General features: G+C 48.8%; 1 protein-coding gene across 4 annotated transcripts in view; it reads right to left on the bottom strand.

The window, feature by feature from the left end:
- PHF21A (PHD finger protein 21A) overlaps positions 1 to 17,937 on the bottom strand; it is a 124,509-nt gene extending 106,572 nt beyond the window's left edge. For 3 of the 4 annotated variants that reach the window (XM_066583407.1, XM_066583409.1, XM_066583408.1), the window contains exon 1: positions 17,526 to 17,936. In XM_066583407.1, coding sequence (XP_066439504.1) covers positions 17,526 to 17,633 — 108 coding nt within the window. In that variant the 5' untranslated portion in view covers positions 17,634 to 17,936. Of the gene's footprint in view, positions 1 to 17,525 lie in introns of all 4 variants that reach the window. The other variant, XM_066583411.1, reaches the window with a different exon arrangement.
- Positions 17,938 to 26,126: the final 8,189 nt, after the last annotated feature.

Genomic DNA, 26,126 nt, shown 5'->3' with positions numbered 1-26,126 from the left:
TCTCGAATATCGCACGGACGTGCGCAATGCGAGTTGCGTCCGATGATCTTGAGCGCAACTCGCATTCGGCTGCGTAAATGGAGCCTTTTTACTGCGCCGTTTTAACCACTGCGCTAATCGCGGTACAACGCCTACGTTGCTTTCAATGGGACTGCGCTCGGACGCGGCGTTTCTATCGCCTCCGAATTTTAATCGCCGTCTGCTCGATTTTCGCACGTTTAGTGCTTTTTAATGCACTTCCTCGACCATCGCAGTGATGGGGTGCGTAAAAAATCACCGTCAAATGTTGTACAGTGCTTCAAAAACGTGGGTTGAAATTGCTGTAAAATTCCGCGATTTCGAACGCGATGTTTTGTAAGGGCGGTTGTAGGGTACTTTCATACGTAGCGGAAATGGTATGGAAATGTCATACAAATTCCAGGGCAAATTCATGCCAAAATCCGCCATTGATGCCAATTTTGGCGCGGATCTGCTACAGGCTTTGTCTCTTCAATTGAAGGGATAAAATGTACTGCGGATCCGCGCCAAAATCTGCAATGTGTGAAATAAAGGCGGAATCCGCAATCAAAATCCGCTGTTTTTTGGCGCAGATCTGCATACTGAATTTTTCCCGTTAATGGGCAAACTGCAGGCGCGAAAACTGTGAAAAATGTCACTTTTTGACATTGAAACAATTTTCCGCGCTGGAATTTGATGTGTTTTTTGGACGGAACTCGAAGCATAAAACCCTGCAGTGAATCCCCCCGTGTGTACGGCCCCTAAGGCCGCTCTCACAACGGACACTTTTTACCACGATTAGCGCGGTGTCCCAAGCGACGCACTAATCGCGGTACAACGCTCGCATTGATTTCAATGGGTCCTCACACAGATGCATTCTAACGCCGCAATTTTCAAGCGCGGTCTATTTTCTTTTTTGCGTTTTTGCAGGGTTTTTTAACGCACCTCATCAATGATAGGGTACGTTACAAAGCGCTATCGAACGCTGTATTGTGCTTACAAAAACACCGCGTGACGCGTGGGGAATGGAGTCAACGGACTTTCATTGATCCATGCATGTGTGTGTGGACAATGCGTGACCGCAGCCCGCTCTATTTCCCTGCGTGCCACACCGCGTGAGCCCTGTACATGGGTGTAGGCAGCGTATGGCTGCCTGTCCGCAGGCGTTGCGGAATATGGCTAGCGATATTCCGCTGCCCGGGAGCAGGGGAGAGAACGGTCAGTCCTCCGCTGTGAGCCCATCTGACTGCGGAGAATCGCGGCCGCGATTTGAATCCGGCGAGCGGAGAATTGCTATAGGCCAAATAATCGCCCAAAAGGGCTATTCAGTATAAACATGGCCGCCAACAGGTTGACAAGCAGTAAGTCACTTTAGTCCAGTGTTTCCCAACCTTTTCAGCCTTGGAAAAAAAACTATTTCTCGAAGGTGCTCCTAGCGAAAGGGGGTGTGGCCAGGGGGCGTGGCTTATCACAATGTATGATTTTACCTCCAATATTCCCGGCACCCGGCGGCCTCTAGTGAGCGCAGCCACTTCTGCATCACCTGATCATCGGCGCTGCGCTCACTAGAGGCCACCGGGTGCCCGGAATATCAGAGGCAAAATCATTGAAATCAATGGGACCCCAGCCTACAGTTACAGGCGCCGGCCACTACACAGGGGTCGGAGTAGTGGATTCTGCTCCGACCCTGATGTATCCCGGCACTGACACCCGCTTTAAGACGGTCTGCTTGATAGCTGATAAACGGCTGGACGTTTCGATCAAACCTGGCCATATTACGGATCTATAATAGGGCGTCCTCAGACTGCAACAGCCCTACTCTGTGATGTTTCATGGACGACCCGTAAAACACGGACACCGTGATGCAATCTGCGGGTCGTATTTCCGTGCGGATTTTGTGCGTCTCGCAAGAACTACCGGCGATTTCAGCCCTTGAAGTGCAAAAGTAAAAATCCGCGGCAGATCCGCTATAAAAACCACGGCAAAATCGGCACCATTTTGGTTGGGATTTTGGCAATTCGGCTTTGCGACATATTTGAGGCGTGTTTTCCGCTGCGGTTTCGGCCCGTGTGGGGTTTAACAGACTTGGCTTGGTCAATCACCGTCTGCATTCAGCGGAGCTACGGTTACAAGGGTAGTTTCTACCAACTTTACCGGCAGCGTGCCGCCCCCAACGATCAGTCATTCCGGCCTCCTCTCCTCGTACGTGTATGTACTGCTTCAGCGTATAGCTTTCTGCCTGTCTGTGACGTGGAGTGCGCCCTCCTCAGGCGGGGGTCACACACGTCGTGCACATGGTGCAGACAATCCCTCAGCTTTTGTAACTATTACTATAATAAGGCAAGAAAATACACATTTCTTGTAAAATCTCTGCGTTTTTCCATAATTTTGTGTAAATTAAACCCCGACCTGACCGCATTGTATGATGTGACACTTTGTGGTGAAGCTTCTTGAGACGAAGCCAAGAGAAGATAAGAGAAGGCAGCGTTTCCTGACTCCAGTCCTCATGGCTCTCCGACAGGTCAGGTTTTCAGGATATGCTCAGTATCACAAAGGGGCTCTTACTACAGGATATCCTGAGCACATGACCTGTTGGGGGGGGTCATACTGGCTGGGGTTGGAGAAGGCTCGGTCCTAGTCCTCCAGCTGTGTCCTCCGGGCGTCCTGCAGCCCTCGTTCATCCACATAAGATCACTTCCTGATTGCAGGATTCATAAATCCCGCCTCCAGGAAGCAATGGCACTGATTGGTTCATCCAGCACTGCTCAGCCAATCAATGCAGCGCTGGATGAACCAATCAGAGCCATCACTTCCTAAAGGCCGGATTTATGAATCCCGCAACCAAGAAGTGATCTTCTGTGGGCAAAGGAACCCGGACCGAGACTGCTAGTTTTTTTTTGGAGTGCAGCTAGGACTTAGTTTCGGGTTAGGGCTTAACCTTCTCGCGATTTAATCGTGGACAGATGCGATGCGCGGTTTTCCACAAGAAAAAGCTGCGATATCGCTGTCGCCCGTGTGAAAGAGGCCTTTTACCAAAGGCCCGGGCTCACATGAGTGTATCTCGCTACGTGCCTCTCGTGAGAGACACGCAGCAGGTATGCAATGACACCGCGTACTTGCCGTGTTCTGCCAATCACCATGTACTTACCTGGCGTGTATGTGTGCATACAATATAGAACATACTGTGATTTTTCTTGCTCGCATATTTCGCGCAATGCCTGTGAGCGGCTATATGGCCGCCTATGGGAGATTACGTGTAATATGTGGCGACCATACGCCTGTGAGAATCCACCTGAAGGCCGCATGTCCACGTCCGTTTTGGTAAAACGCTGTGGAGTGACCATTGCTTGTAAATACCAGCAGAGGCCGCATATGGGTGCGAGTATACGGCGCAGGCCCGCGTATCACACACTCACGGACATGTGGCTTTTTTTTTCAAATTCTCCGCTATTTCGTAACGGAGTTGCGTATTAGACGCCACCCATACGCAAAAGCATGGGGCTCACGCTGCGTGGCATGCAGAGAAATAGAGCATGCTGCGATCTATTTCTAATGCATATCTACACGCAGATGTCCATTGACTTTCATTGACTCCATTCACCGTGTATCACGCATCCGTGCATCGAACATGTAATATGCGGTGAAAAAACGCCTGTGGACACGATCCCTTATGCTCTTACATCTGACTTGCCTATCCCCTTCACCTGACAGCACAGGATCCGTGGGACGCCAATACTTTTGTCACAGGCCTCTCGCTAGCAAAGTCAAAAACCTGCTGCACACTAATGAGGGGCAAACACCCCCGAAACAGCTGTCTGTGTATGGATTCTGGCTTGACTTTCAATTCCAAGTCCTTGTTACAAGGCTTGTATAAATAATCTAACATTGACTTGCAGGAATGCTGCCTTCCAGCAGGTGGCGCTGCAGAGGTATTGTTCCATATCTGCAATACTTGTGTCAACATAGTGTGTAAAAATAAAAAAAACTTCCTGCACTCAAAATTGCTGCATCCAATTCAATGGAGTGTAAGCAAAAATTGGTGAATTCCCTTCACTCACAGATGAAGTACTAACTTTTTTCTAACAAGTAAAACCCCCAGAATGGCGCCCGGCGTGGTCCCGTCATACGGTCAGCTCTACACGAGCATACAAGAGCCATGAAGGAAAGCAAAACTCCAGGCACAATGCTGTAGTTTGCATTAAAACTCCATTGGTGTGAAGGAGTTAAATGTGAATTAGGGGGGCTGCAGCTCCATGATCAGAGGATGAACCACAAATGATTAATCGCTCATCTGAAGGAGGGAAAAATAGCTTTACAGCAAAACAGTCTCTGAGTCTGCGAAGATCAGAGAACGTCCTGTACAGCAGCCTGGCGTGCGCTCGCAGCGCTCTACACGTGCTGCAGCATATGTACTAACGCCGCACGGAGCAAACATGGTGCTCTCATGGGCGAGCGTGATACCGAGGGTTGGACCGCTATCACACAGGCGAGCGCATTACGCTCAGAGAGTTGGACCGCTATAATGCGGGCGAGCGTGATACCGTCAGAGGGTTGGACCGCTATAATACGGGCGAGCATGATACCGTCAGAGGGTTGGACCGCTATCACATGGGCGAGCGTGATACCGCTCAGAAAGTTGGACCGCTATCACATGGGCAAGCGTGATACCGCTCAGAAAGTTGGACCGTTATCTCATGGGCGAGCGTTATACCGCTCAGAAAGTTGGACCGCCATCACACGGGCAAGCGTAGTACCGAGAGTTGGACCGCCATCACACGGGCAAGCGTGATACCGAGAGTTGGACCGCCATCACACGGGCAAGCGTGATACCGCTTAGAGAGTTGGACCGCTATCACACAAACAAGCGCGATTCTGCTCAGAGAGTTGGACCGCTGACACACGAGCGAGAGCAATCCCGCTCAGAGAGAGTTGAACCGCTATCACACGGAAGAGCGTGATACCACTCAGAGAGTTGGGCTGCTATCACACGGGCGAACGCGATACTGCTCAAAAGAGTTGGACCGCTATCACACGGGAAAACGCAATACCACTCAGAGAGTCGGACCTCTATCACATGGGCGAGAGCGGTACTGCTCAGAGAGTTGGACTGCAATCGCACGGGCGAACGTGATACTGCTCTGAGAGTTGGGCCCCTATCACACGTGCGTATGCGATACTGCTCAGACAGTTGGACCGCCATCACACGGGCGAACATGTTACCGCTCAGAAGGTTGGACCGCCATCACACGGGCGAGCGTGTCACCGCTCAGAGAGTTGGACCGCTATCACACGGGCAAACCTGGAAGTTTTGCCTGGAAGTCAGATATGTTTTGCAAGAAATAAACATTGCATCACTCGCGATTTTCCTGCTCGTAAACCTAGCATGTTTTTCAATAGTAAGGGCGAAGTCCTGCAGGCGAGCGCGATAACGGGCCGAGAAAACGCCTGTGTCATTGTATTCTTTGTACAGTAAAGTCAACAGAAGCCGTCCGATCCGCGGCCCTGCTGCAACGACGCGGGAAAAACAGAGGTTTAAAAAAAAAAAATCTGTACTGCGTACGTCCGACGGCTCGCTATGCGGACCATCCGTAGTGCAGAGAAGATACAGAAATGACAGGGTGGGCACAGGGTCCGCTGCGGGCTCAGCGGTGTGCAGCCGGCCCAAGGCTGTATGCCAGCAGGTGACAGCGCTATCAATATGTTGCATTTGAACATGCGAGAAACACGCATCACATCACTTTACATGCATGGGGGGGGGGGCGCATGTAGCTTCAGTACCTATAACGGTACAAATCCCATCACACGTGGCAGATGAGGGCAATGCGACTTTTGCTACCCTTAGGAAATAATGGGCGATATCCCCCGAAAATAAGACCTGCTGCGAGTTTTCTGTGTCGCAGAGAGAAAGGTCGCCCGTGTAAATCACGGGTTCTACTTCCACGTGAGCTCTGTGCGTCTTGTATAAATGCATCCTAAAGCGCCCTTCACACGAGCGGATGCGTATTTGCGTGTGCATGAGTGTAGCGTCATCACGAAGCGAACACGTCTTTTCTGCGTGCACATCGGCGTATTTTACTGTACTTTTTGCGCCCGGAATGCAGGTTCATTGGCAAACAGATTGAAATGGCTAATTAGTCTAATGAGTTCCAGATGTGATCTTTTTCCAGCTGAATTACGCAGCATTTCACGCATCTCCCGCCGTATTAAACGCGCCTTTGCACCCCCCTGACTTCTATGGGGACCTTTGGGGCGCAAATGCACAGAAAAGTAGAGCATGCTACTTTTTTTGCGCGACTGAAATGTGCACGCCAAATACGGAAATGTGTATTCTCTGTGGAGTGAGTGTAAATACACACGAGCGCGAATCTTGTGCGAGTTTTGTGCATATGCGTGACTTATTTTTTTGGCGTGCCGCGGAACACATCGGCCATTGTTTTCAACAGGACAGTCAAACACATCGCACGCCGTACGATGCGCACACGAGTGCGATGCGGCGCTTCCCTCTCAAATCAACGGAAAACGCTTGTTGATCCTCTGAAGCGCGTGAAACAAGCGCCGGAATATCGCAATTTTACTGAAGTGATCAAAAGCGTGTTTCATGCAAAAACGCCTCCCATCCGTGGGTAAAACACATGTTGACAAGTGCGTTATCTCACCTCGACATCGCGCTCGCACGTGAGAATGTAACCGACAGCCGGTGTCGGACCACCGAAAGGAAACGCATCCGTCATACGATCATGTATTCGGCTCCGTATTTTTTATACCGTGCAAATAATGATCAGTAATTGCGCAATGCAAAACAGAAGAAGTCAAATACGTCAAAAATAAGTCATGCTGCATGAAAAATACGGCCGTGCGAATCGACGAATAGCGTTACATTCGCTCCGTGTTGCAGTCGGCAAAACATGGCTGGAATACGGATCTAAAATACGCTCGTACGAAAGCGGCCTTGGACGAAAACCCCGCGGCCACCACATGTATTTGTACGTGAGAAGCTCGGACCTCTCTATCACCTGTCTGTCCGTGCCGGATGGATTTTAGTGCGTGAGCCTCGCCGCCGCCGCCGTTGCGCGGCTTCCTCAGTAGTTTGTGAGTTGAGCGAAGCCTAACCAATCAAGAGCAAATATAAAATCCGGTACGACTCACGAATACCGAGCAACTTGTATCTAACGAGTATCCGCGGAACGGCGCGCTTCCTATTTTATTGCATAGAAATAGGATCCCGTTAAACAAAGCCCCCTGAAAACAGCAGCCGTTATTCGGCGCCGCACACGTGTCCTCGGCAGACCCCTGTAAAGTGCAAAGGGGGCGGCGGGAGCGGCGAGCACATTCCTCCGTGTCAGAATGGCAGCTGTGATTGCAGGAGAGAAAACACAATCCGAGCCTCTGAATACAGAGCCGAGGCGTGCGGGACGAGGGAGCGAGCGCACAAAGCAGTCCGCGCGGACGCGGTCTACGGGGGAAACGAGCAGCTTTCTGATTGTCGGGACGAGGTCCGGAGAGAAGCCTGGAAGACGATTTGCAATATTTTGTGCAAGCATGAAATTGATGGAAAAAAAAAAAAAAGAACAGGCCCTCGTAGCCACTTCGGTACGCGTCAATTGCATCAATCAATTATGGCGCGGCGGCGGCGAGCGAGTTGCTAATCGATACCTGATTTGTAGAAGGTGGCAAGAAAATGGAATTATATTTACTAGCGTGCAATCAGTTCTGTTGTGCATTTATCTCCATAGAGCTCTTCAGGATATAGGGGGGGATTTACGGCCGTGGCGGTTGGGACGGAGTTCCTGCGGCGTGGCCAAAAAGCGAGCGAAGAAATTGCGCATGGTTTTACCGCAGGTCCTGCCCGATTTTCCTGCGTTTCAGCAAAAGTGCTATTTATAGCAGATGCGAAAATACACAAGGGGAAGGGTGTGACACCGCGCAGGAGAATACGCACGCGATACGCTGATTCTGTTCTTCAAATCACGTTCATGCGCGAATAAGCTGCGGCAAACATTTTTGCCGTGTGACGCGCCCAAAACCGTGTACTTTTTTGCGGTGTAGTTTTCGACTGCGCTGCTAGGACCGCGGCACAACCGGCAGGCCAGATTTACCCGAGTGTAAGCGTATTTGCGTGCGTTTTTCGGAAAGGGGGTTTTACTGTTCTTTTTGCGCACAAGTCGTGCACAAAGAGAAAGCACATTGACGCTCTCCGCTACTGAAGCGGCCAATAGCTTTACGAGTTTAAAACATTCTCTTTCCGTACAACATGCTGCGTATTTTTTTCGCATAACCAAACTGCGCGCGCCAAGTACACGTGTGCGAACGAGCTCACTGAAATCCGTAGGCTCTATTTTCTGCGTATTGCACGCGCAAATACTGTCGTGTAAATCCGTCCGTGTCTGAATATACCCTCCGCAACAGCATGGTTTGAAAATCCAATGGGCTCTATTTTTTGCGTATTGTGCGTGCTCAAATACGTTCGTGTGAATCGCGCCTGAGTCTACGTTAGGAGGTGCAGACACGAGGCTTCTCGTCTCATCTGAGCAAAGGCCTATTAAGAACAGGGCCGTCGGGAGGAACACATGGAGTACCACATATGGAGCGTCCTGCTGCAAGACGAGGGCTATGTTACCGATGAGTTGCGGTAAAATTGCTGAATTGTCACTTTCGTGCATTCAATGTACCGTATCTCTATGGCGGAGGGGGGGGGGTGACCTTGTGAACACTGAGATTCCAACACGGATGTTTGGCGCAGATCATGAGGTCAGTGAAATAGAAACAGTTGCAAAAGTCTGTGCATCACCGCAACTTCATAAAGGAGCAGAGTGAAGAAAAAGTTGTGCACATTATTAAGAGCCTTTCATACGGGACGGAATTGAAATCAATGGGAGCCGCACTTGTAATTACCAGTGCCAGCCACTACACACAGGTCGGAGCAGCTGCTTCCGCTCCGACCTCTGTATATTGTGACGCTGACAGCATACAGCCGCTCAGCTGTTCCGCCGATCAACTAGTGATGACCTATCCTGAGGACAGATCCTCAATAGTATTTGTGCCCGGGATACCCCTTTAACCCTTGTATTCCCAGAGCTGTATTCCGCAGCATAGACACACCGTGGATTTAGGATCTGAACATTTTTCAAAAACGTTACAGATTCGTTGCGCAAATTTTCCGACAATTTTAGAAATCTCCTCCGCATGGCTTGTACTTTAAAAGCGGCAGAACTTCCACTGTGATTACAGATGTGGAAACTCCGCAGCATTTCCACCGTGTGAAGGCGGCCTTAAAGCGACCCTTCAGTCCGGGACAAACAAAGATGGCCACACCGCTTCTCTGACTACCTGATGCACATTGCGCTATATGCTGCTCTGACTAGCCGGCCCTGGTCATGTGGACTGCACTGCTCATGCGGTCTGCACTGCTCATGCGGGCGGCACTGCTCATGCGGGCGGCACTGGCCAATCAAAGCAGGTGTAGTGTCTTATACTAATAATGCATACTAATACACGGTGTATGTCAGGTAGTCAGAGAAGTTGTGCGGCCATCTTTGTTTGTCCAGGATCGGCGGTTCGCTTTAGCTCAGCCATAGATTTTTTCGTATATATTGCACAAACTATCCTAGTAGTTCCCGGCATACACGCCACACATAGGTCTCAGAAACAATGTGAAGGGAGCTTAACTCAGATCAAGCCGAACCAGTTGCGTAGCCCCCGCCACCTAGCAGGTAACCGAGCACCCTGATAGAGAAGTTATTACGGATCTGTGCTGTGTGCACCCTTCATATACGCTGCCATGAGCCCATATTGTAGTCCGATATCTCTCGAAGTGTCTGCATCGGCACACGGCATATTTCTTCCAGATTTCACGTTCCATTGGATAATCTATTACAGAGACATTATTCTCCTCTAGAAGACAATACGGGGCCTCATGGAGGCAGCAATACATGGAGTGCCTATGGGACCACAATGCAGGGACGCCATACGCCGCTGCACAAGTTCCACGGATCTGCCGTGGGTATTCACTGTCACTGAGACGTGTATTTGATCATCATGTATAAGGTCACGCTACTGTTGCAGTATAGCTCTTATGTTAAAGGGCCGTGAAACCACATTTTTACATTTCTGCCCCCTCACCTGATTGCCTATCACACTCTGGAGGTCTCCTCTGTGTATTATATGAAGCGCAGCTCCCTGTCTGATGCTTATCAGGCACCATCTTGAGGGTGCATTCACACGAACGTATATCGGCTCGGTTTTCACGCCGAGCCGATATACGTTGTCCTCATGTGCAGGGGGGGGGGGAGGCTGGAAGAGCCCAGGAGCAGGAACTGAGCTCCCGCCCCCTCTCTGCCTCCTCTCCGCCCCTCTGCACTATTTGCAATGAGAGGAGGCGGAACGGGGGCGGGGCTAAGTTACGGGAATTAGCCCTGCCCCCGTTCCGCCTCTCCCCATTGCAAATAGTGCAGAGGGGTGGAGAGGAGGCAGAGAGGGGGCAGGAGCTGAGTTTCTGCTCCTGGGCTCTTCCAGCCTCCCCCCCCCTGCACATGAGGACAACGTATATAGGCTCGGCGTGAAAACCGAGCCGATATACGTTCGTGTGAACGCACCCTGAGACTGAGATTTTTTTCCCTTCCAGTTTTACATCTATCCCATGATGCATCAGCAGAGCATTAGCTGAGGATATACCATTTATGCCTGCTGAGAGGACGGTTTAATAACCATTACCTTCTATATAAGCTACAGGCCATAAGTATACAGGCAGGAGGATGAGCTGTGATCTCCTCTGTTATACCTGTGTGATCATCATCAGTAACTGTGACAGGAGTGTCTGGGTCCAGCTACAAGCTGTTTCTGTGGTAGGCCCATGTAACAGCATCACTGAGAATCTGACTAGAAAATGAATCCATAACCCCAAATTGATCTGAGATGGTCAGAACGGGGATCACATGACCATCTGAGGAAGAAGAGGCCAGAATATTCAGACAGAACTAACCGAGGTAACGGTAGCAGACTCATATACGAGGGGAGGATTTAGTATACTATGCATCCCCCGGCTACCACCAATGTCAGGGGGACTCAGAAAACCCCTTTAGATGCAAAATCGCTAAAGAAAAAAAAAATCGAAAGTGCTGGAAATCTCTGTAATAATCACAATTTGTGTTTTTTTTCCTTTCAAAGCACATAATAGAAATCCCATTTTTTTATATTGCCTCTAATGAGAAAAACTGCAGAGGAGCAGCATTTCTTGTAGGTGGCTACAACACGTTGGAGATCTGCTTGGGCAGCTGGAATAGAGAACACGGAACTAGAGGTGACGAAGGACACGCTTCTGCATATAGAATGAACTTTTACTAATTTGGGGGAATTGTATGGTTTTTTTTTAAGTTGTTGTGTGACCCCTGGATGAGACGGCAGCGGTCCGGTCGCACACCCACCCCCCGGACCTACCTGTAATGTTATCCCGGTCATACATCACAAGACTCCTGAGCAAGGCCGCTTTCAGACTGGAGTATTTTTCGTTCGTGTTCGGTCCACGCTGAGGGGACGGTAATACGGAGCGGAGTCATAATATAGGGCGGCCCGCATGGACAGGCATTTTTCGAAAACGCAGCATGATCTATTTTGAGGCGGATTCCGTGCAGACGGCTTCCATTGTAGTCAATAGAAGCAGTCCAGCCCACGGCACCTCCGCAATCATCATTGCAGAAAAGGTCGCGGGTTCCACGTCCTCGCCTGGCGGCGGCACAGCGTTGTCTGTACTGCACACCGTGCGCCGGCCGGCACATCCGCAGTACGGATAAAGAAGACTGCGGACAGGTAAGCGAAGGTCACCGGCTGGACATAGGGTCAGATTAGTGTAAGGCCGGGCTTAGACGCCCATTTTTTGCTCTCAGAAAGGAACAGAAAAACGGAAAACAAAACGCCGATGAAATCCCGTCTCCATCAGCACTAAACATTCATCATTTTGCGCATTTACGTCGGTCAATCATCATTTTACACGTTTCTTCGGCTGCATTCACACGGGTAATCTTCCTGAGCGGGTTCTGTCTGACTGCGAGATGGACGGGACTCGCACGGGGAAAAAAACCAAAACCTGCGTACCGATAGTCCCTAGTTTGAAAAATCACAGCATGTCCTATTTTTTGGGCAATTCTGGTTCAAAAATAGACCATTGTTTTTTATGGGAGCCTGGGGAAAAACCGTATTTCCCTCGCATAGCAGCATTTTATTATTGTAACCACACGTAATTTTTTGTCATGTGCGCAAATCTGATGCAAATCATGTGTTGTAATCTCAAAAATGCTTTGTACACACAGGTAAACCGCGGGCGGAACGGTCAGTTTTTGACAGCGCACACGCCCGTGTACATACAGCGGTAGGGAAGTTTCTGCGATTCATAACAGGAGCGGTCATAACCCGCTGACTGGCATTGTGGGATACAATAAATAAAGTTACCTTTACACGGGGCGATTATTGCCCAAATCATCGCTGGGGACAACTAATTTGGGCGATAGTGTACAAGCGGCGGAGGACCGTGCAAAAAATCGCTCACTTCTTGCAGTCGCTTAATTTGTAGCACAACTAATAACCAAGCGACTGTCGGGCCGTGTGAACTGGAGACACTCAGTCTTTGGGCGACTCCTGTTCACTGTGAACGGAGGCGAGCGGTCGGAACGATCCCCGGCGCGCTCCATCTCCATTCATAGAACGACCATGTGTAAAAGCATAGTTGCTGATACGGCCGTCGGGCCTAATACACCGTATAGAAGCACCTTAAGAACAGATGAGTCCCCAAAACACAAGCAGCCCGAAGCAGTACACAGATAGTAAGGGTTCACATACTATGTCTGCCTGCAGTTCTGCGAGTCACACGCTACCTACATGCCATAAGGTACACAATAACTTCAAGATCAACATAATTGTCATGCCCTACTAAAAGCAATTGCCTTCAAGAGAATGCTACCGCCGCCTGAGGCCACAAGCTCGCTCTGATATTACCGGTCCATGCTACACCGCAATACTGTACTTGTGTATGCCTACAGTTTTACATTGAGGCACACAGAAGTTTCTTTACAGATTCATCCATGACAACTTTCATTGCATGGGCGTATTACAGCGTTACTACCCGCTATGGATGAGAGTCCCCATGCCTCATGGAGCACACAGAGGTCCTACAGGACTGTCTCAGACACGCAGGGCCTTGAGTGCCGGCATACAGGCTCATGCAGCGTTCAGATGCAAATTTTTTGCATTTTGTACCTGTTGCATCATTAAAAAACTCTGAGCGAAGCGTGTCAAAGCTGCGACTGGAGAACTGAACCGCGGGCTAGAACTCTCTGCTACACGGCACACAACGCCCACGGCTCTGCAGCATCGAGACGTAGAGACCCCGGGTGCCGCCTCCTTCCAAGACAGTTTTTGATTTCCTAGGCCCATCGAAGTCAACGAATCCCTATGGTTCTTACTAATCTACTAAGGATACACAAGTAGCATTATGTGACAAGACTCCACATGCGGAACAGTTTCACAACGGCTAGTCAAACCGTCGATCAGTTGCGAGTTACCAAATCAGATCCCCCCATTAACATGAAGGGGGGTTAATACTTATAGACAGCTAATGGGGGGACAGTGGACGGGTCAACAAAAAATATCTAGCAGTCAATTCACTTTTCACCCAGGTCAATGGGGTCTGTCGGCATTTGTAGACGGTCAGCAGGTTTAGCCATAGGCAATGAGACAGCCCACCATTATGTATGGACAACTTAAAGGGGTCTTCCGACTTAAAAAGTTCAATAAAAACGTCTGCCTTTGTTATAAAAAGTGCTGAAGCTCCGGCGGTCTTTATTTCCCATATAACTTTTACAGCCAATCAGTGACTGCGGTTGGCGGGTGCTGTACTCCTGGCATCTTTGCCCCCATCGCTGAGTGGCGATGCCACTAGTATGGCATGTGACTGCTGCAGGCACTGATTGGCTGCAGTGGTCACATGCTAGCTTGCTTGGATAAAAAAAAAAGGCCAAGAGGACGATATGAACGCTGGATCACGGGGGGAGCCATGATGTGAGGAGAGGGTTTTTCATTCCAATGATCGGTGTTTTAAAGAAGTCTTCCGGGACTCAAAAAAAGTTTCAATAGCTTCGAGATAAACCACTTACTTACCGACTCCAGCGGCGCCCCAACCAGCCCCCGAAGAAGCTGGTGGATGGTGACACTGCGCACATGACTGCTCAGCCAATCACAGGCTTAAGCGGCTATATAAAAATCTTCAATTGAGCCTGTGATTGGTTACATGGTCACATGTACAATGAACGGCACATGACTACCTGCTGGCTTTTTTTTCGAGTGGCGGGCATCGGGGCTCTAGCACTGGACGGGGTGCCAATGGAGCAGGTAAGTTTGTGTTTTTCTTTATTTTATACATTTCTGGGACACTGACATTTTTTTACGTCCCGGAAAGCCTCTTTAATTTTTTTTTTTTAACTTCGATATAGTTAAAAAAAACTTTCCAAATAGTTTATGACGCTCTAATCCCACCCAAGATTGAATTATCCATTCCGAAATTTAAAGGGACAGTCCTGAGTTTCAACCACAGCTCAATGAACACATTTTTCAGCCTTCACTATGTGTTAAAATGGCGGCCCTAATACACTTGAAGCAACACTGGACATCCGCTCGCTTCTAGAGAACTCAGTCCATGATGGGGACTTCATTGGGGCTGTGAAGCCGATAAGCCAAACTTCCAACTTCCTATTTTTCAACACTCCGACTCCAAGATAAACGGCTCATATATTCTAATTAGCAAAGCATTTACTGTAGTACATTGGTAACATCAGGCTTATTATGTATTAAACAGATTGTATCAATCACCTATTAATTGGATGGTGATTGAAGTCTGATCGTGGGGGGGGGCACATCCGTCCCCTCCTCAGTCCAGGCGCACTACACCCCCGCAGCGAAGAGGAGACTAAACTCTGTTGGGGTTGCAGTGATGACAAAAGTGGGACCAGGGACCCTCATTCTCATGAGTGGTAGGGTTCTCATCAGTGAGACCCCCACTGATCAAACTTTTATCACCTCTCCTGTGGAAGGCTGTTTTTGGTACAACGCCTTTGAAAGGAACCGGCCACCTCCGAAAAGTGCTATGACTAAAGTTCTGATGCTTTTCAGGAAGCTGAGGGATACATTTCTTATACTCAACTGCTGCCCCGTTCCCGCAGCGACCCCAGAGAAGTCCGAGTGCGGCCTGAAAATCAGACTCTTTTCAGACCACCATGTGCTCGCACTACTGAGGAAGTCTATGCGGACACAGAAGCATGAATGAAGTCCGATATTCAGACCGCTCATAGACTTCACCAGTGAAGGCCACGGAAATGAGGCAGCAGGTAAATATAGAAAATATTACATCCCCGGCTCCCCATCATCTCCCCAAACAGGACCAGAACTTAGTTTATTGGTAGCGTTTAGAGGGGACAGATTCCCTCTAACATAAATAATATTTTTTAGGTTGCCCATCTCTACAGCAACTGACTAGAAGCGCACCAAGTATAACCCGCAGCGTACACTATGGGTTCCCAAGTATTAGAAGGCCTGTGGGGTCACCAGGAGTAAAGAAGGGCTACACTGCGGCCTTGGCCACAACACTGGCAAAAAGTTCACAGCAAAGCCATGCAAGACCGCAAAGTAATGGAAGTCAATGCGCTCCACGGCAGATCGCACGTTGCCGTCGCCACAATCCAATGATCGCGAAAAGTCGAGTGTTCTCGGATTTCTTGCGACCAGCAATATGACCGCATTAACTTCCATCACTTGTGATGTCCCAGCGCTACATTACAATCTACAGCCGTGCGACCTACGCTGCGCTCAACGGCGCCATGACCATTCCCTAGTTAGCAGCTATTCATAAAGTACGTTTAGCATCGGAGTTCACAAATGACTGAAGATGGACACAACTTGGACCCACTAAAACTCAGAATTTTGTCCCAAAACCATTCCCGGGACTAAAGAAGGGAGATATCTTACCTGCTCCTCCGATCCGTCGGCCCTTTTTTCAGTTGTCTAAGATGACCAGGATGCCTAATGCATACTGTTTTCTGATTGGCAAGCACTGACCACATGAGCAGCCCTGACCAATCAGAGAGCAGGTATAGTGCATAGTAGTCTAACACTGCGAGGATCAGGTAGTTTGAAGATCGCATCGGCTATAACGGACCAGGAACGGACGGATCCGAGGGCCAGCAGAGAACGACACATGCAGGTAATATACCCCTCCCCCTCCAGTCCCAGGATGATATTTCGTCCTGAAACTGGAGGGCTGTTTTAAAGCGATTTTTTTTCACGGACTGATGGAAAAAAAAAAATCACATGTTCTATTATGCTGCATTTTCACACCAAAATTAGAGTCAAATTTAAAAAAAAGGCACTTTCGCATCGCAGGCGTGGGCTGCTATTTTCACGCATCCATTGACTTCTACGGGACTTTAAAACCAATTTAGCACTTTATTCACGCGCCAATCAGCATTTTATAAGCCAAAACCAGGAGCGGAACGAACAGCGAAAAGTATAAGATTCGCATCTCTTCCGTATGTTGGACCCGCTCCTGGTTTTGGCTCACACTGACGTGTAAATAAACCGTAAACGTGATTTTTAAACTCCCGCTGAAGTCGATGGGTGCGTGAAAACAGCGGCTCACCCCCGTGCGACGCCAAAGCGCATTCCGTTTTTTTTTTTCCACGTGCCCATTGACTCTACAATTTCGGTGTGTGAAAAGGTGCCCTAAAAGAACGCGCTGTGATTTTTTTTTTCAACGCGTACCATCAGAATTGCGCATCTGAGCGTCTAATCAGCGTTTAACAAACTTCACATAACTTTAAAAGGTGTGCAAAGAAATAAAAAAAATCCCAACGCGCCACCTTGGCGCATTACTCGACACGCATGCACTCCCACATAGGGCGATTGTCGACGCAATGCCCGCGCGGAAAACGCGCGATACCTTCATACATTTTTTTTTTTTTTTGCCAAGCGATTTCCGAACACCCCGAAAAAACTAACACTCGCCGGTCGGTCGCATTTGTACATAAGGCCTTAAGAGAACTATTGGGTCACATGTCTGCCGGTGGGGCGGAGCTAAAAACCTCTGTTTCCAAGGGCGACCAGAATTATATAGATTTTAAAAAAAAATGTAAACATAGAAAGAAAGAAGAAAAAAAAAAGAGAACCTAAAAATAAGTGGATACAATGTAACTAAAGAAAAGTAGCAGTAAAGTTGCTCCTCGCTGCGGATACAATGTTGCCAAGCAGTGAAGTTGGCCTGTAAATCTGCGCCCCTCACACCCGGCAGGGGGGCTCCCGACCGGCTCCCATTTTGCCTCCCGAGTGCCCCCCTCCTCCGCGCACACTTTGGCAGGAGTTGCAGGCAGTCTCAGCTGTCCCCTCAGCACCACACTCCCCGGCTCCGGGCCTGCTCGCCGCACTTCTCCCAACCCCCCTCATCTCCCCCCCCCGTGCGACCCCCGGAGCCCCCGCCACCCTCCACCGGCCCACACCTGCTGCAGGAGGACCCCTCTCCTGAGGGGGGGACCGCCGAGGATGCTCCCCTCTCCTCCTCCTCCTCCTCCTTCTCTTCTTCTTTCTTTCTTCTCCTCTTCTTTCATGGGAGGGAAGCCCCGACTGTCACCGCCACATCTTTCCTCACGACGCCCCCCCCGGCCCACCACAGGCTGGGGGTAAATAACATGGGGGGGGACACCCCCCAGTAAATAGGGAGAAAAGGGGGAGTCAATAGAAATGAAGTAGAAAAGCCAAAAAAAGAAAGGAAAGGGGGTAAAAGCTGGCGGCACCGGGGGAACGGGAAGAATTAATTGCCCCCGTTAGGGCAAATAAATAAATAAAGAGAAAGTGATGGCCAAAGAAGAAGAACTCTCTCCCTCCCCGAACCGCAGTGCACCCGGAGCTGGATCCCTCCGCCGCACTCTTCTTCTTTTTCACCCCCCCCCCTCCCTCCTCTCCACTACCAAAGCGCGCTCCTGTGAGGGTCCTATCAGCTGAGGCAGGGAGGGGTGTCGGGGGCGCGCACGCACGCACGCAGTAGTGAGGGGATTTCTGGCTCTTTTTCGTGAGGTAAATCTGTTGGTTTACCTCAGAGAAATGAGCGGGCTTTTTATGAGGCAGTTCTGTCCTCCTCACTGGGCCGAAGCCGACCCTCCAAGGCAGGACTGCCGCCCCTTGTCATGTACACACTGCCACTACAATCACAGGACCACATAATACGCCGTGAATGGCGGCCGTGAAAGGACGTCGACCCGTTCACACTGTCGTATAATGACACGCGTAAAAGAGAGCGCAGCACGTTCTGCTTTACCGTGCGATAGAGCCCTATTGTTCTCTACGGGAGAGTGCGAAAACACTACACACACAGTTACGTTACGCATGTGCCGCGTATTTACGCAGTGGCCTGTTTACACGTGACGATTATTGCTCCAAATTCATGAGCGAAAATTGCGCAGTGTAAATGCAAAAAAAACGCTGACTGTTCGCAGGTCGTTATCACCGATGGTCGGCATGAAAAATATTGCGAGCTTCTCGCGCCGTGTAAACGCTCCCCGCTCAGCACTTTACGTAGAAGGTGAAGTGTCGAGCGAGAAGCCCGCGATCCAGCGGGGAAGTCTGTTGGTGTAAACACTCCGCATGAGCGCTAAAGGCCTTAGCGGTGACGTCGGCGCTCGTGGAGTCGTTTACGCGACCGTCGTCCTGTGTAAAAGATCCTTAAGAGGCGATATGTGCGTGGAATATGTTGGTATACGCGATCACAAATGCGGTGATACGCAGCTCCGCATGCCTGTGAAACGCGTTTGTAACGCAGTGTTTTACCATATGGTCGTGTGAGGCCCACCTACCTCCGGTGGGAGTTCTGTGACAGACTGTAAGATACGCTCGTGCGAAGCCGCCCTTAGTCTGGATTCACGCGGTCGTAAGCGCATTTAGGCTGCGTAAATACGCCATGGCTGAGATGCATTTACGCCGCCATGTTTTATCTGCACTGGTTTGTATGTGGCATGTTTGCGCAGCCAATATGTGCTTATGCCTGCGGATTTTGTCCGCTCCGGTGTGCATTTTTTTGTGCGTGAATACATATGCACAAAATCGTGTTTATGCGCAGCGAATACGCGGGTTTTCTATGTATGTCATGCAAATTTAGTGCCAATGTCCATGGGCAGATCTGATTTGCGGAATCTGCGTGAGTCACCCACAGGGAAGATCCGCAAATCAAGCCACTCATAGGGAAACATGGGCGTCCACAAATGAATTAAAGCGCGCGGATTTGTTTCGTGGACCCTTTGGTCTGGAAAACGAATCGCAGCATGCTTCATTTCAGTGCGGTTCCCGCACGGACGGCTTCCACTGAAGTCAATGGAAGCCGTCCGATCCGTGGCCCATCCGCAGTTGAAGCTACGGGAAAGCAAGAGTTTACAAAAAAAAAAACCACTGCGCACGGGCGGCGGCGCGGCGGCCAGCGCTTTCGCACACATCCGCAGTGAAGAAAATAGAAGACCCAAACAGGTCTGCAGAAGCCCCTGAAGGGTAAGCAGTGTCCAGCTGCGGGCAGGGTCGGATTCCGCTGCGAGCTCCCACATGCAGAATCTGATCCGCCTTAGGCTGGCTGTCCACGGGCGATGCAAAGTCCCGCGGCAGATCCCCGCCGCGGGAGCCACCGCCCGGAAGCAGGTGCCGCCACCGAATTTTCCGCCGGTCAGCCCTATCTGATAGATAGGCTGGCCGCGGAGAATCGGGGGAATTCGCAGCATGCTGCAAATTGCCCGCCGCGAGCGGAGCATCGCAATCATTCCCCACTCGTGGACAGCTGCCAGCGCTTTCCATAGCAATGCTTTGGAAGGCGCCGGCCGGCGTGATTCGTCGGTGGTTTACCGCCAGCGAAATCACGCCCGTGGACAGGCACCCTTAAACAAGCCCATAGATTTCAATGAGCTCTTACGCTGCGCAAATCCCACATGGCGTGAAAAAATACACTTGTCTTAATAACCACATTGAAGTCGATAGGTTCTAAATTTTGCGCTTGTAAGGATCTGTTTACGCCAAACAATATATCATTTGAACAAGCGAATGATGTCAGAGTTCGCAGTTCAAGTGAATGAGAACGACTGAACGATCGATATTTAAGCCGAACGAATAGCGAACGAGCCAACGGTGGGGTTTTTTGCCTGCATAAAATTAAGGATGAACGAAAAGCGAAGAATTTATCATTCAGCGTTTGATCGCTGCTGGGTTTACACGAAACGATTATTATCATTGTCACTGCTTTAAACGATTTTTTGAACGTTAATCGTTTCGTGTAAAAGGGCCCTAATACTGTACAAATGCGGACATTCCAGAGTCCTGTAGCAGGTATAGCACATATAGCGGGGCCCTCTGAGGGGCATTACACACGGAGCCCACTAAGGGATTTATAACAGACGACCTCTCAGGGGTCTTCTGCAGTGACAGGTAGAGAGCAGCACCTTGTGGGTCTTCCACACAGGGAGGTGCAGTCTATGGAAAGCTTAGATGTCATTCTTTATTACATTCACTCTAAGTCATAAGTTGCAAAAAAAAATCTGCGATCTATCTAGAGCGAGCGCAGAAATTAGAGGGTAAGAAATATTAAAGGTTTTTTTCACATCTGTGGCGGTCGTTCCATTTTCCTGCTCAGTTATGGAAGCGGAAAAGGGGAATCCCCTGGCCGAATGGATCCGTCTCATGACGGTACCGAATGGCGCCAAACGGACCTTATTGACTATAATGGTGCCTGTTAGGTCTCTGTTCAGCTGCCCGACATTCCGCCGATGTGAACATAGTCTAAGTAGATACTTTTGTAACAGTGGGAGGAGGATGAAACGTGTATTAAAAAAAAATACACCTCTTCGCTGACGCGCTACTACCCTGCTTCCGCTTTGGTCAATCTGTCTACTTTCTCTGCATCGATTACGTGATTCTTTACCCAACTGACTGCTGCAGACAATATGAAGTCCCAACACTGCATGTCATCAGTAATGTCCCGTAAACAGGCCGGGGCTTCTACCCTAGAAGCCCATGTGACCTGTTTATAGGACGTCACCAAGCCAGAAGATCCTCCTGCGCCCTGGTAAGTATATTAGTAAAATACAGTTTTGAGTAAGGCCCGGGCGGATTTGAATTGCGGAATCTGCGCTGGGAACCCGCACAGATGATCCACATTTCAAGCCACCCATAGGGAAACATGGGCGTATGCACCTGAATTAAAGCGAGCGGATTTGATTTGTGGATCTTTGGATGCAGGAATCAAATCGCAGCATGCTTCATTTCAGTGTAGTTCCCGCTCGGTCGACTTCCTTTGACACTGCGGATGGTCTGCGGATTCCGGGGGAAAGCAGGAGTTTGAAAAAAAAAAAAAACACTTCCGCACACATCCATAGTACAGAGAAAAGATGACCCAGACTGGGTCGGATGCCGCTTTGGGCTTCTCCATTTGGAATCCTACCTGCTCCTGGACATGAGGCCTAAGGTGGATTAAAGGTTTAAAAAAAAACTGGACAACCCCTTTACGGAAGTTGTCGGTAAGCATCTTAATACAAAATCTAGTTTACAGCAGAATTATCTATGGTAAGGTATCTTTACGTAGGGCGATTATGGCCCAAATTCTCACTGGACACAGTGAATTCAGGCGATAATTGTCCCATGTACATGCGGCCACCGACCGGGCACTGAGCGAGAAATCGCTCCCTCGTGTAAAGCACAGGAGTGATACTCGTCCTGTGTAAATGTACCATAACCTGGCGCTATTCAATAGAAGGCCTTGACAATGGATGTCATCAGTAATGTCCCGTAAATAGCCCATAGAAGCCCATGTCATGTTTATGGGCAGTTTAAACATGAATGTTCCACAGACGGCAACCTCCCATTTAGCAGCTAGATGCTCCTGAACCCCTGCAAAGTTGCTGAGCAAGCATGGCATCCAAGCCAAACAAAAGAACCCCGGTAAGCGTAGCTGCAATGCGCCCGTGGCTAGACAGTTACCACAATAAGTAAGCTACTGGCCAACTCTGAGAGAAGATTCAGAAGGAGGTTGAGTTGAGAAGGATGGTTGACCATTTTGCTTCTTCTCCATTTCCCAACCTGCATGCATCCTCCCTTAGGGTCTTTTCTAGGAAAAAACCTGATTAGTTTTGCTTGATCCATCATCTGTCTCACCCCAAGGGAAAATATTTCTGTTATAGGATTACAGAGAAGGACTCCTCAGTGTTTTACGTTTCCTTCGATAGGGTGGTAGGACTGGTTCGGGAGGCAGACCCTGGGGCATTGGTGGTGAAGTTAGACATTGACTCTGTTTTCAGATTTTTGCCGGAGCACCCAGATGGTTACCATCTGCTGGGTTGCTATGTTGAGGGCAGTTACTAATATGAGGACTGCTTCCCTATGGGTTGTTCCGTATCATATCGCTGCTTCCAGATGTTCCCACATTTTTGGAGTACATACATAATCTGGATGACTTCCTTTTGGTGGTCCCTGGAGATTCTGATAGATGTAATTTCATGTTTGATACATTTAAATTCCTGAAAAATCATTTTGGAATCCCGTTGTTGTTACCACCCTTTCATTTTTGGGGGTCAACATTAATACCGTATCTATGCTCTACCCCAGGACAAGATGAGGCAGTTGCAGGAGCTGATCGATGGGTTTCACTCAATTCGCAAGGTGACTTTGAAATAGATGTAGTCTCTTCTGGGTCTGTTGAACATAACGTGCAGGGTGAAGGCCATGGGCAGAATTTTTTCTCATCGCTTGTCACTTTCGACAAGGGGTGAAAAATGCCCTGAATATCGGAACAGGATCTCTGGGGCATTATGTTTGGATTTGGGAGCGTGAAAGGATTTCTAGTTGTCGTATAATGGCTACACGTGTTGCCAGGACACTAGGGGTGTCTAACCAGGAGCTAGCATTGTTTACTAAATTTTCTGATTCAGCTGGGTTTGGGGCTATACTGCAGAATAGTAGGTGGGATTTCCAATAGGTGAGTATGTTTTTGGGTAGGCAACTTCAGTTTCGACAACTGCATTAATAGGTTGTTGTCGTCTTCTTCTCTTCTGGTTCTCAACCTGTTCCATAATCTGCTCTTGCAATGCTTAGGATATAATATCCGGTTCAACATTCGCCATGTTCTGAGGGTTGACAATGTCATTAGCAATAACCACTCTTGTTTCAATGGGCAGTAGTTGCGGCACATCTCCCATCAGAAGAGGCGGAAGGGTACATATGACCTCCTTATTTATGGGAGCTGGTGGAGGTCAGCTGATGGAGGTGGTCCGGTTATTGGTGGCCCCATCTACATGGCATTTACATGATAAGGTGTGGTGTGATGGTTGGGAGGTTGGAGGTCACAGTGCAGTACTTGCTTCAGATGAAAAGGAGTAGGGTTTAAGGCGTTGTTGTGCAGCGGTGGTTGGCGGGTGTTTCCATTTGTTTAAAGTTAATGGGTTGGGTGGATGTTTTGCAGGAGTGTATTGTTTGGCAGGCCCTGAAGGAGTGGAAGTAGGAGCAGGTGTACTTTGCTCCTAGATGGCCCATTTCTTATTCACTATTATGCCAACTGATAGAGGTTCCCCCTTGGATTTGCTTGTAATTGTATGAGGCTAGCTTGCTTTATACTGAGTTTGATTTATATTTTTTTGGTGCCTTCTGTATTAATGAGTTGGTCACCTTGTCGAAGTACAAGTAGGGTGTGCTATGGGAAACTGATGTGTGGTTTACTGGAGCGTTCGGTCCAACTGAGTATCTGCAGGTCCAAAACAGATGAGTTGGGCAAGGGTGGGTTCTTGGATTGTATGCAATTCAGGGCCCGGTTTGACCGGTCAAGTTGGTTGCTGATTTTTCTTCAGTCAAGCGTGATGGGCAGTGTTTTTGGCCCACAGTGATGGAGCACTTTTAACTAAACTTTAGTTCTTGTCACTGTTTCCCAGGCTCTGACTTTGTTGGGGGTTGATCCGAAGGAATTTGGGACTTGCTCTCTTTGCATTGGTACAGTGACTGACGCGGCAAGGAGTGGGCTCCCAGAATCTTAGGTGCAGCACATTGGACATTGGTGATCAGCTTGCTTCGTCATCTATGTTAGACCCGATTCTGTTTCAGGTTTGGCTCATCCAGCAGTTTGGATGCTAGGTCATTTGTATATTTTTGGGCCACCCTGGGGAAAGAAACCTTGGTTTCCGTTGCATGGAGATTTTTGGGAGGGGCATTAGAGGTCTTCTATGGTCTAAGGTTCTTTCAGAAGCTGTGAGGATCAGCCACAATGTCCAGGGTCCCACCATTCTTGTGATCCACGCGAGGAAAATGAACTTTGCTTTCTTAAGGTGGTAGAGTTGTTAACTCTGATCTTGGAAGTTTGCTGGCTTCTTTTACTGTACTCATTATTGTGTGGTCAGAGATAATTCCCAGAGTGGTATTGCAGGGTGCCCGGGTACACGAGTGTAGTGGAATGGGCTGGCGCATGGTAAATTCTCACCATTTTGTTTGCTCCCGGTTTGGGGTAGTGGTGAAACATCAGCAACAAGAAGAGGACAATAAGCAGCTCATGAGACAAGATGGGGACATAGGCCTCAACATATTCCTATTGATGTTGAAGGATGGCGTTGAGCAGGCCATCTTTCTAATGGGTGCGGGTCAGAGCCCAGTGTAGGGAATAATTGCCATTTTCGTGTTTCTTGGCGGACATACGACTTCAGCCCAGGTGAAAAAGTTATGAAGTTATGAGTTTTTAAAGAGGAAGTTAAAAAGTTAAGTAAATGGTTAAAATAAAGCTGTGGCTGGCTCTTATCCACACAAAGAGAGATAACGTGTCCTGCTTATATGGGACGGCACAGTTACTATGTGGGCAGACCTTTGGGTCCTAGCAGTCAGAGTACAGTTTTGAGTAGGGGGGGGACTGAGAACCTAAAAAAACAGCAGCACAACCCCTTTAAGGGAGTTGTCGGTAAGCGTCTTACTTCCTTACAAAATCTACTTCACAGCAGAACCATCCTATATTACGCTATTCTGCTCGCTCTCTCTGCTGTCACCAGATGCAGAATAACATGTTCTCATCGGTGACATCTCAGTCTGCGGCTCCAGCTAGATTATACAGAGATATATAGATGTAGGTCCTATGATTATATCACTGTACAACATGCAGTAACGATAGAGTGTACAAGGTAAGGATTCCTACCTGGAGGGTCGCTTTTGGCCATCAGCAGAGGGGGACAGGCAGCAGAGAGGAGGGCAGAACAACATCAGTATTAAATGAGTTTGGGAACCAAAAGAGACGACTGTATTCAGTGAGGTCACCAAATAGAGTCAGAATTCCCATCACTGAGATATAGACTGTGATGTCACTAATGGCAACACGTTATTCTGTATCTGGTGACGTCAGCAAGCAGAATAGTGCCAGCTTACATAGGATGGTTCTGCTATAAACTAGACTTTGTATTGAATTAAAGGGTTTTCCAAGTTATGATTTTTATATCGTTTTGAACACCCCGTGCCCAAAACTACAGTATATACAAATAATTCTAATGTAGACGCCCCGAGGCAGGTTTACAGGACTACCCGTCTCCCATTGGCTGCAGCGGTCATGTGGATAAACAACCCACATCACTGCTGCAGCAAATGTAAATAGTAGACTACAGCAGCGGCGGTGGGGGAGGTGAGTATGTTAATTTTTCATTTTATTAGATACTCTGACCCCCCCAGGACCACCATTGCTTAGGATTCTTAGAAAACCCCTTTAAAATGCTCATAATAACTCCCTTAAAGGGGATGTCCAACTTTTTTTTTTTTTAGCTATAAGCCCCTCTCAGTCAAAACTGTATTTTACCAATATAGTTGATGCTGGAGAGCTGTTTTAGCACTCTAGAGCTATGGGATCTGACCGATGATGTCTTCTAGCTTGGTGACGTCCTATTAACAGGTCACATGGGCTTCTAATGTATAACCCTTAACCTGTTTATAATAATCATCACCTCTACTTATATAGCACATGCATATTACGCAGCACTTTACATCATGTGATATTGGGTTCTGTCCCCATTAGGGCTCACAATCTACAGTCATCTATCTGTAGACACAAGGGGAACATACAAACT

The sequence above is a fragment of the Eleutherodactylus coqui genome, chromosome 11, assembly GCF_035609145.1.
Source record: "Eleutherodactylus coqui strain aEleCoq1 chromosome 11, aEleCoq1.hap1, whole genome shotgun sequence".
In the NCBI taxonomy this organism is placed as follows: Eukaryota; Metazoa; Chordata; class Amphibia; order Anura; family Eleutherodactylidae; genus Eleutherodactylus; species Eleutherodactylus coqui.
This window is presented reverse-complemented; position numbering and strand designations above follow the sequence as displayed.